General features: G+C 37.8%; 1 protein-coding gene across 2 annotated transcripts; it reads right to left on the reverse strand.

Moving 5' to 3' along the window:
• Positions 1 to 679: 679 nt before the first annotated feature.
• kmt5aa (lysine methyltransferase 5Aa) lies at positions 680 to 11,984 on the reverse strand. Of its 2 annotated transcripts, none has more exons than XM_082540747.1 (7): positions 11,725 to 11,984; positions 9,956 to 10,109; positions 9,482 to 9,770; positions 8,024 to 8,111; positions 7,004 to 7,063; positions 6,532 to 6,722; positions 680 to 5,918 (listed from the first exon to the last, which is right to left on the reverse strand). In XM_082540747.1, exons 1-7 carry the CDS (start codon positions 11,731 to 11,733, stop codon positions 5,708 to 5,710), a joined length of 1,002 nt encoding a protein of 333 aa, XP_082396873.1. In that variant the 5' UTR covers positions 11,734 to 11,984; the 3' UTR covers positions 680 to 5,707. The 2 variants fall into 2 exon arrangements, with proteins under 2 accessions (XP_082396873.1, XP_082396872.1); XM_082540746.1 differs by lacking the exon at positions 11,725 to 11,984 and adding an exon at positions 10,685 to 10,808.
• Positions 11,985 to 12,193: the final 209 nt, after the last annotated feature.

Here is a 12,193-nt window from a genome sequence, read left to right on the forward strand (position 1 = left end):
ATCCAGTGTGGTAAAATAACTGGTGTGGGGGAAAAGTTTAACTACATTAATTTTCCTCTGTCTCAATTTAAACATAAGGCACAAAGCAGTGTATTTGGTTGAAATTCCATTGTACAGAATATATCACCTTTTGCACTTATGTAACAATTTAGAAATCAGGTCTATATGAAGAAGACTAAATATGAAACATAACAGAAAGCACAGCAGTAGTCGTCCAATTCACCAAAAAAAGGATGATTTTATTTATTTATTTAAGATGCTGGGTTAGTGTGGAAAGTTGTGACAAGAAGAAATATGATTTATCTCAATTAGATGATGATAGCATGGTGGTACAGGGGTTAATACCGTCGCCTCACAGTGAGAAAGTCCTGGTCTCGTTTTGATTCCAACCTGGGGTTTTGCTGTGTGGAATTTGTGATTCTAAATTGACCTTGGCAACCTGTCAAGGGTGTACTATAACTCTCGCCCTGTGACACCTGAGATAGGATCCAGCCCCAACCCTAAATGGACAGATGGTGTGGTGCAGAGTGCCCTCTGGTGAACAAACTATACAACAACCCTCATGGTAGAAAAGAGTTCTTCCCATCTTTTTTTTTTGAATTCTCATTTATTCAAAACAGTTTTAAGCATTAACGTACTTCTTTCTTTTAATGGAAGAACAAATCAGATGCCCAAGACGTTTAATTTGCATATTACATCTTTATTAAACAATGCCTAAAACCCCAGCATCAAGATTTAATCAGCGCTACAACAGCAAAGCTCTATCATGCCCTAAAAAACAGCCAACAGGTTTGTTTTGCCCCTCAACTATTATTGCATTAGTTCCACATAGACAAGGGAATAATCCAGAGTGGAATATCTCTGTCAAGAAAGGCTCATATGAAAACATTTCATACACAATGCTACTGGTAGAGGGAGTAGAGGAAGGTGTATCCTTATGTATTAAACACAGTGCATCACTTAAGATGTACTTCGTCGGATACACGTGACTGGGCTATTTATTATTAACACTGGGTTGTTTTTGTTTTTTCCTTTTGCATTTAAATAATATTAACAAGAACAGAAATCCAAACATTAAATATACTGAATATTTTAAGAATAACTTAGAGAGCTGGATTTGTTGTTGTCTTTTGGAAATCTCCATAACCTCGACAGCTGTACAGACAATAAGAACGTAGAGAAATTGGTGCAAAAGGTACAATATACTGTTTAGCTGGGTCATTTTTAAACAAAGCTGCTACAATCAGGTAAGAAATTAAAAAAATAAAATAAAAGGCTTAAAGAAATAGTTCAACATTTTAGGAAATTGTGTTTCATTTGGATTTTTGCTGAGAAAAATCAATACAAGTCATATCTGTACAGTTAACATGAATTTGTCAGGAACTGCTTAGTTTAGCATAGCAGAAAGGCTGGAAACAAGGGAAACAGTAGCCTGGCTATAAAAATAAATTTTAAAAAAATATACCACAAAGATATTTTAGAGTGTAATTTTGGGGAAATGAGCAAACAAAACAAAACAAAAAATCACAATAACTATGAAACAGAAAAGAAACAACATGTACCTAGTTAGTTAGTTACAGCTAAGTAGAGATTTTATAAGAGAAATATGGCACCATGCCAAACACCCAAAAACAAAACAAGATAGCAGACTTGATTCTAGAAGAACTTTTAGTTTGTTTTGTGCAAGTTTTAAGCTTCAGTAATGTGTACAGGACACAGGACAACTTACAAGGGGAATGAATTCATCCTTCTAAAAGCTAGGAGGCTAAAATTGCTAGTCAAGCTTGGCTGTGGTGCCTGTCTCTATAATGGATTTCATGGTTTCATGAGTACAAGCTACCTCATATATCACATACTTTAATGTATTTAAATAGTTTATGAGTTTATTAGGCTTGGTAAAATTGGTGAAGAAAAGTAATGAATAATTTTTTTTTAATGTCTTAAAAAAAAAAAAAGAGCTAGCTAAGCTTAGCCACTCACTGAATTGAATTAAATGAGCTTTAGTCTAAATTAAATGACAGCATTTCAGTTTATTTAATTCATGATTAACTTGTTACGGTTGAAAAAGCTGAATTAGACCACATGTTATTTAGGTACAAATGTTTGCAAGGTTGAGTCAACACAATATATAACATGCCAGTCTGTGGGCTTGACCTTTGGAAGCAGCCACAGGTCATACATGGTTTCTCTCACTTTCAGTCTTTGCATGAAACTAGGCTAGTCTTCTTGAACTCTCAACTAGACAATAAGTAAGAGCTAGGGTGACCAGATGCCCTCTGCATGTGGGACTGCACTGCAATTTCATTCCTTGTCCTCCTGTCCCACATCTTGAGACAATGCCCCACATTTTGACTGGTTCACACTTTTCTAAAGTATGGCTTTGATCAAGCACACATTTATTATAGTCAACTGAAGCTTAGCCCATCAGTTCAAGTTACCAAAACATAACAAGCTTTGCAGCAGTATATTTTGAGTAATTGACATGTCTTTTTTTAAATTTATTTTTCAGTTTCACACAGGAGAAAATATGGTGTGAGGTGGCACAGTATGCATTTGTGTATCCCAACTGTCTTAAATTTGCGCTAGTAAGAAGGGCAGCTTCCGTTTCCTTTTATTCTTCTTGTATTTACAAGAGAGCAAGAAAGCCAGAAAAGTTGCTTTCAGATATCTTGGACTGCCTCCCTGCATTATCCTGTCCTACTTTGTCCCACATAAACACTGTTTGTCACACTTTTTTTTCTGAGATCTGGTAACACTGTGTCTTTAAACACAGGCCCCGATGGATCCCCCCGACTAAAACCATAATTAAAACTACACAAAATAAAAATAAATGAAAACCAAATAAAGTATAAGTCTGAACTACTACTACAAACGATGGGTAAGCAGATCATGTGTACACCATTTTAAAACCACTGCATCAGTGCGATGAAAAGCATCAGTGGCAGCTTGAGTACGTTTAAACTCATCCACGTGTGGGACTAATAAAGGTTATCTTATCTTATCTTATCTTATCTTATCCAACTGGAACTGAACTCTATCATCATTTTCACACACTTGCAGAATAACCCACAACAAACAACGAACTATGCTGTTAATTAACTACTTGTATTTGTACCACAGAGTTCTGTTGTTACTGATAAACTGCTCAAGAACATAAGTGCGTCAGACTGTGGGACTGGGTGACATGTTTGTTCATTACCATAAACACAAATGCATGATCTAATCCTGTGCTGTCCTCACTAGAACACCAAATGTGGATTAAGCTGCCAATTAACACTGTGTGTAACCAAGCCTGATTGTGTTTCTGTTGTTTAACTTGTTGAGCTTTACCCATTTATAACACACTACACTGTTAGGAAGGGGTCAGCTGTTATCGAGTTGGCTTTTTGTTGTCCACTGATTTGTATAAGCACTGTTCATTATGGATATATATGCAACAACAGCAAATCTGTTGGCAATTGAGCTAATAAATTTGGAACATCTAAGAAGAAAAGCCATGCAGTTGTTGTGAGACTGTTTTATATGTGTACGTAAATAGAAACTAATGGAGTTCACAGTCAAAAACTGCTTGTGTGTATTTTTTAAAATACATTAATTTTCCCATTTTACTGTGGGTTCAATAAGACTATGATGTCTGTATGTTGAAACAGGAATCTACTGATACTGGAACTGAATCACAGTTTATATTTACCAAAAATCGTGAAGATTTGGCACATAAACAAACTCGGAGAGGCGGATGCTGTCCAAGATAAAGACAATGTTGGATAACACCTCCCACCCACTCCATGACATGTTGGTCAGTCACAGGAGCACGTTCAGTGAGAGACTGAGATTACCGAAAAGCACCACTGAACGACACAGGAAATCATTCCTGCCTGTGGCCATCTCCCTGTACAACGCATCCACTTAACACACTGTTTGCTGCTACAACTACACATGTTTCTTTTCCAAATATTTATTTATAAGTGACTTATGTATGTATGTATGTATGTATGTATATATATGTATATATTGTACTATTCTTAGTTAGCGTATTGTCTGTCTTGTCTTAATGTTGGTTTAAAATGGAGCACTGTAACAAAAAATAATTTCCCCCAGGGATCAATAAAGTATTCTGATTCTGATTCTTTCATTGGTACCTGTACTGCACCTTGTTCATTACAAGAGCACACACCCTTCTGGCTGGTTTTCAACTTTAGTTTCACCAGTAAAGCAAATTTAAACTATTCTCCATCCAGATGTGTGTTTAAGCGATCATTCAGAAGCAAATACTCTAATAATGCTAACAGTGGTGTTATATTACAGTAATAAGCAGATTTGACCTCCCCTGGCCCCTGGGCTCTTCAAACCATGACACAACTTCTCTATAATTGACAGTAATGACAGATTTGATAGTCCAAAAATTCAAAATGATATTTCAGCTAGGAGTTTAATTTTAAGGCAACGGGTGTAATCTGTCTGATAAAACCTTTATGAATAAAACTGAGAATTTGCATTTTAGCCTAACCATCAACATTTTCTCTCCCCTCTTAAATTAATGCAACTGCAAGTATAATGCATTGGATTTAAGCTCAGGTGTCCGCTCTCAAAAAAGGTGATCAGATTGACATTTTGCATAGACAGGAGAGTTTGATCAATCTTCCCATTAAGTCTCAGCAAAAACTAAAAAAAAATACAACATAATTCCCAAAATGTCACAGTATTTCTTTTGAAACAATATTTGGATTTGTAACAGCAAGCAAATAAATATATTTACAAAGTGCAGCACCACAGACAGTGTCGTCATCAGTGGGAGAAGTTATAATTAAGTGAAACTAAACAGATGAGATAATCGTGTGTGCCAATTGAGGTTAGAGAGAGACACCGAAACTATTACTTGCATGAGCGAATCATCTCTTCGAGTCACACAGAATATTCTGTAGGTTTTCCCAGATACTTTTCGTTTAAATTTTTAAAATTTACCACATACTAACTCTTTGTATATGGCATGTTTAATATTATAAAATACAATCTATGCTAAAAAATAAACATTCATAACAGTAATTTCCATATTCTAATGTAATCTTTTCCATGATCAACACAAAGTATTTCATCCAGTGTCAAAACATGTGATCTTTTTTGGTAACCAAAACCCTGAAACGCCAAATAAACCGTGAACGTGATAAACTATTCTACCCCACTGAACAATGAGTGTGAGGTCCGATTGCTGAAAATAGATGCCCCTTGAATAGAATACATATCTAAAAAGAGTTTGTAATTTGCATCTCATAGTTTCTGCTGATTCAAAAAGGGGAGCAAATACAAGTATTGCCAAGTATCTACGTACTAATTAAAAAAGCTGTATAAAAATGCAGAGCATCAACTACTACCTGCATGCTGTAGAAGCACTACTCTATAGGTAATACAAAATGTACAAAACAAATGTGCTGCAAAACAAAAGAATGTTTCTGAAACACGCATAAATAAAAAGTACAGATAACATCTGACAAGGCAGATGGACCTTAGTTGAAATGTGATATGAACCCAATCAGCCCCCATGACCTGGACCCATAAATGTCTACTAAACCCTCACACACCCCAGCTTCCTCATTATTGAAACAAACAAAAAAATAGTACACATTCTGTTTCTAAGGCCTTTTGTACACTAGCTAATGAAAAAACAAGTCTTACTGTACGTTTCCCTTTACTTTTTCTCTGGACCTCTTAATCAATATTTAAGCCAGGGGTGAGCAGCGATGGAAGCTTTGCTGCGGTCTCCATAGTCATAAAGCAGCTCCTCGCCTTCGTCAATATTTCGAGAGGCGATGAGAATGAGGTGAGGGACACCGTTGATGTCGTGGAGTTTGGTTTGGCAGTTCCCATTTTTACTGTGATTTATCAACCTACCCATTCGACCAGTCTCTTTTGTAGCATCCACACTGTTGGCAGAAACACATACATTTACATTGGTGTTCGTATTAGAGGTTGTTTAATATACATGGTAAATGGCCTGTATTTATATAGCGCTTTACTAGTCCCTAAGGACCCCAAAGCGCTTTACATATCCAGTCATCCACCCATTCACACACACACTGGTGATGGCAGCTACATTGTAGCCACAGCCACAGCGCACTGACAGAGGCGAGGCTGCCGGACACTGGCGCCACCAGGCCCTCTGACCACCACCAGTAGGCAACGGGTGAAGTGTCTTGCCCAAGGACACAACGACCGAGACTGTCCAAGCCGGGGCTCGAACCGGCAACCTTCTGATTACAAGGCGAACTCCCAACTCTTGAGCCACAATCGTCCCACATACACAATATGTTCGCAAGACAGCATTTACATTTTCACATTAAATACTGAATTGTTTTCAGTGACCATATTAGCTGCTATGCTAATGTTTCATTTTCATTAAAAGAATAAAACAAAAAAATTGAAATTAATAATTTGTCCTATCAAACTGGTGGCTTTGGTTTCATAACTTAATATAACACAAATTCCAAAATGTCCAATGAGTGTTCATAGAATCCCAGAGAAGTCTTTTCTTCCTACCAGTATGTTTTGCAGAGGTACTGGAAGTAGTACATGTAGCAGCCGGTTGCTGGATTTTGAGCATATTCGGCTTCTCTCTTTTTAGCATCGGTGATCTGTAGCAGGTCTCCGTGGTATTCCACCACATAATCGCCTTGCTGGAAACACCGAGTGGCAAACACCGCTCTCCCTTTTCCTTCTATGTATTGCACCTACAAAAACAGTACAAGAGGCTTTCTGTGGTGACACAGCTTGGCAAAGTAAAGGTTCTTCAGTAAACATATGAACAATGTACAATTTGAATTTGGTCACTCTGAGCCTTTTTGCGGGCTTCATATTCAAATTAATTCTTAAAATAAGACATTTTTGTATGAGAACATGACTGAGTAAAATTTAAGGATTTTTTAAAGGTCTACAGTAAATCCTCATTTACAATGACAATAAGATTTTTCCTTCAGATGAAGAAAGAAGAAACAAAGAAAATTCAACGTACCTCCATTCCTTCCTCTATTCCACTTGTAATGAGATCGTCTATGAGCTTCTTTTCTTCGCACTGGTAACAAAATGGAACATGAAACAGGCCAGACCAGATTTCTCTTCATACACAGAGTCATGCAGCGGGGGTAATAGTTATTTAACCCCCAGATCTCTCGCAGTGCTTGCGAACAAGGGTTTCTCTATCAAGTGCCAACTCATCTTTTGCTTGGGGATCAAATACTTTCATTCCATAACAAATCAACGGAAATCAATTTTTTTTTTTTATGTTTTTGATAAATATTAAGTCTCTCTCCATTAAAACAAAACCACCATAAAAATTAGAAACTGTTCATTTTGTAGGTGAGCAAACTTATAATTTAAGCAGGGCTCAGATAACTATTACCCCCACGGTACATCCACATTATTAATAAAAAGTATATTTCCCTCAAACACAGTCAGAGCACCACACAAGTGCAAACATAAAGACAATGTTTTTGGCAATACTAAACATGCTTGTTCTGCTTGACAGTTATTGTTCACAAATTTTGATCAACCGAAAAAACAAGAACTAACAAACACACACAAAAAGGCTATATCATCATAATGTATCCAGCCATAGCCTACAAATACAGGTACACTATAAACTAAAAGCAGATTCTAGTATGTTGCATCTTACCTACAGGTACTAAACACTCATATTCAGATATGCTTTTGTAGAGAATATCTTCTAATGGTGATTTGTATACATTTAAAAACATTTTTTATATCAGCTATTTTCAGCCCTTACTCTGATATTCAGTGACACCACAAACAATTCAGACCTGCTCTTGTGTCAAAGTGTGGAGTGGGGGTGGGAGTTGCACATAATTGTCACAAAGACAAAACAGGTTTTGGCTGAGGGCAAACACTTTAATAAGACCCATACTTTTCCCACTTCTCCAAATAAAACCACTTCAATATCGAATAATATGAACACCTATGCCTAACTACCTATAACATATGTTGTAGTACATTATGAAATAGACTTTTTTCTTACCTTGAGCTCCGTTTTACTTTTTCTTGAACTTCGTCTTACTGGATAGAAGTCAGTAACTTTCCGGTTTTGGGAATTTTCCCCTCCTGCCCTATAGTAAATAAAACACATTGCAACATCAACAACTATTATACCCATTCAGCCTAATGATAGGCTATTACAGCACTGCACCATTTATTACCAAGAGGCATTTGAACTCCTTCATGGATAGGTGCCATATTCATTCAGGCCAAAAAGGGAAAAAAAGTTTTCTTTGGATTTAGAGGACCAAGGATCAAACTACTGACCTTCCAACTGAAAAGCCTTCCCCTAACCACATTTAGACACTCGGTGGTGATGGTTTAACTTGTTATTATATAATATAATATTATAGTATAATATTAGCACCGAAAAGCACCACTGAACGACACAGGAAATCATTCCTGCCTGTGGCCATCTCCCTGTACAATGCATCCACTTAACACACTGTTTGCTGCTACAACTACACATGTTTCTTTTCCAAATATTTATTTATAAGTGACTTATGTATGTATGTATGTATATATATGTATATATTGTACTATTCTTAGTTAGCGTATTGTCTGTCTTGTCTTAATGTTGGTTTAAAATGGAGCACTGTAACAAAAAATAATTTCCCCCAGGGATCAATAAAGTATTCTGATTCTGATTCTGATATACTATTAAACACTAGTCTATTAATCAAGATTAGCCAGAAGAAAGTCTGTTTAATCAAATTAAGCCCATCTAGCCAAACAGAAATTTGGCTGTCAGTGAAAAACTACAGTCAACAGACATTCAGTTTATTAATGGATCACTTGGCTTTTGAGATCAAATCTGACCTTGAGCCAACATTCTTCTAACTAAGGTTAGCCAAGTCCTTGTAGGCTCTTCAACTGTAATGTCTAGGATTTTCTGTAGCAAAATTTCCCTTGAGTGGATAAGACTGGCTCGTTCATCCAAGCTACCAGGGCTGATTTAGTAATTTAACTGTCAATTTTTACATTTCTTCATCAACCAACATTACCAGACTAAAACTTACCACATATATTCTAAGTAACTAAGTCACAGCTAGTTGGCTTACCACTAGTCAAGAAAGCACTGGAAGATTTAGACCAAATATTTTAAAAGTCTAACATTATGTCCAAGTTAGTCACCAAAAACACATATAATACATTATGCAAAAGAGTTCAGACTATAACTATATTCCTTATATAGTGTCCATGTGTGTAGCTCTTGTGTGTTAACGTGTTTACAAGAAAATGTAGTAATTAAGATATAAATTCACTTACAAAGGTGCTCTAAAACCTAATCAGACCACCTTATCCATACATGGTATCTGGGGTATGAACATGACATTTATACTATGTATGGTTCCTGTATACAAAAGGCAGCATGAGGGCACACTCTTCTGCATGTACCATGAGGAAAGGTCGTAAAAATGCACCAGTAATCAACACATACATTCTTCGAGTGGATTTCTTTCCTATGACCTTGACCCGGGCTCCCCTCCTCTGGAGGCCATGGAGAGCGCCGCCATTATTGGCATGTAGGGGAGTATGAGTTAAGCCATTGCTGAGGGGAAGGGAGAGTTCAGGATGAGAACAAAGGTAGGCTTCGGTGCAGTGGAGCTGCAGAGGTGATGGCTGTTCATCAGACCAGCAGGGTGAACACTGGCTGTAGCTGTTCTCCATCTCTGTGAAAGCTGCCTTTGGGTCTTTCGTTGGAGTGCTGATGGTATTCATTGTCTTTCCTGAGAGTGAATGGAGAGAAACATCATCCTTAAGATTCAGACAAATCTTGTGCTTCTAGTTTCTCTCACTGGAAATTCTTACATGATATATATATTAACAGGGATTCAGTTACTGTCCCATGGACTGTTCAACCAGCTCTCCTCTGCTAGCGATCAAACTGAAGAACTGGAGTAAACATACTCACCTTCTCCTGGCTTCTGGACATCATTCTGCAAGGACAAAACTGGAGAGCACTTTCCTTCCTGTGTCAACCTGATGGTGGGCTTTTCATCTTGAACTGATGATATGGAGTTGGTGCAGCTTAAGAGGGCGAATGAATGGCTGTTGCATACAGTGTCCTGTGAAAGGAGAGAAAGCTTGATCACTCTCTAGATAATTTGTTGATAAGATGTAGCTTGTTTTCTTCTGTAGGAATGAAGCTGAAATGATGCAATCAACAGGAAGGGATAAGATCAACAGCCACTTTTACTTTGTCACGGTGAAAACAGTCAGATTGGGGTGTGTTTTGTGGTAATTCTATTAAACTACTTCACTTGAAAATCTAGAGCTTGATTTGCATATTAAATGTAAATGAAATGTCTAAACACTAGAATACACACAGGAAAGACAATATTATAATCATTATAATAAAATATCAAGATGGGTGCCAAATGATAGATAGTTTTCTAAAAGAAATGTATTCATTTAATATTTAGAGAGAACTCTCATAGGTCTGACCCAAATCACAAACAGGTATTCGATTAACTTGGGATCTGAAGACTGTGAAACCCAAAAGATATGACCCACATGACTTTCATCCTAAATAAACCCTTCAGTGAACCTTGTACCCTCAGGACAGAAGCATTGTCATCCTGGAAATTAGCATTCTTATCAGGGCAGAATGTTTCAACATAGGACGAAGGTGATCACTCACAGTAACTTTGTGCTCATTTAGAGCAGGGGTCTCAAACTTAAATGAGCTGTGGGTCACTGCTGGTACTGTCATCTCATTCGAGGGCCACATTAGTGTTCAGAGTAGTACAAAAACAAACAAACAAGAAAACACCCACAAATATTTCCGAAAATTTAGTGTTTTGTTAGTTTTTTTAAAAAAAATTTCCAATATTGTATAACAAGACAAAACTGCAGAAGTCAACGCATTTTTTCATTACTCTTAACTGAAGCCTTTCATTGAACTACCAAATAAACAAATTGGTGCTCTCTTTCTGGTGAGACACTTGAGTGATCTTATCCTCTGTCGAGAAGAAGTGTAGCTAAACAAATCCATCATAAATGGCCCCAAAGCATGACACGCGCAGCGGATCGCCTCGTTGTAGAGGTAGGAGGTTCAGCTTTTCCTTTAATTTGTCACACACATTTATTTACATATGCGTGTAATTATTTTTCTATATTCATTGATTCCTTAATAGCTCTCCTCAATCTTATCATTTCATTCAGTACAAAACAGTCGCTACTTTCCACCAGTGTTGTGGGTGGGGCCTGGAAAAGGGGACCACGCTGGATCCACACCCACCTACACTCCCCAGTCAGCCCCTTTAAATCCAGAGTCAAGGCACAGATAGGCCTCCTGACTCATTATCTCCCGATCACATCCATTCAAACCAAACCACGGAACTGATTTTAATCTATAAACCCCGCTCAAAAATAGAAATACAAATGCACGTATTTCGATCTCTTCTAACATCAGAAAATGCTGCCGTGTCCTCGGCTGCCTGACACATGCATGTAGCTTTCAGTAGCCAAAACAAGCACTCCCCAACAAAACAGCACCTCTGTAGCGAGTCTAACGACACTAACTTACAGAAAAAAATGCTACCCAACTGGGCTACAAGTATTAACTAAACACATTTCCACCGACAAGCACCTTAGTCTCAAGAGTTATCCCACTTTAGCTAGCTCTCCGTATTTAACCACAGTTAGGCTCGACGGCGATGACCAAACAAGCAAACTTACCCCGTTCATGTCCGACTTGTTTTCGTTGCTCCTCGCTCGGCACTCTCCTCTCGATTAGAGAAAAACACGAACAGAAAATCCAGTAAAAGGCTAACCTCGCCCTGCTCCTACAAGGGAAAGATGTCCCTTCACGTCGGCCGCTTCCACGGTGACTGCGTGCCCTTCTGTTGCATTTAAACCTACAGCAGCTCAGCCAATACAGCCTCCACAGCTCCGCTCCGCCATCTTCCTGTCTGCTTGTAAATGAAGGAGAGGTGTGGAGGAGCTCCGGCGCCCCCTGCAGGTCCACAGCGACAGTACAATTATTGTGTGTTTTGTCTTTACGTTTTCTCTGGTTTTATTAGCCAAAATTTCGATACCTTTAGTGTCTGCCGCGCAAAACAAACCAACACTTCCAGGCTTCCATGTTGTCTTATTTTTTAAAATTAACTGGTATTTTAACGCAGTAAGCCTGTGTAGGTACTGTATT

The sequence above is a fragment of the Aulonocara stuartgranti genome (assembly GCF_965226115.1).
Source record: "Aulonocara stuartgranti genome assembly, chromosome: 7".
NCBI classification, from domain to species: domain Eukaryota; kingdom Metazoa; phylum Chordata; class Actinopteri; order Cichliformes; family Cichlidae; genus Aulonocara; species Aulonocara stuartgranti.

Coding starts and splice junctions, on each gene's coding strand:
- kmt5aa (XM_082540746.1), bottom strand. CDS start 10,774: ATGTGGCCCTCGAATGAGATGACAGTACCAGCAGTGACCCACAGCTCA. Junction 8,112..9,481: donor AAGAAATCCACTCGAAGAAT/GTATGTGTTGAT, acceptor TATTTACTATAG/GGCAGGAGGGGAAAATTCCC. Junction 7,064..8,023: donor AAAGTAAAACGGAGCTCAAG/GTAAGAAAAAAG, acceptor TTTTGTTACCAG/TGCGAAGAAAAGAAGCTCAT.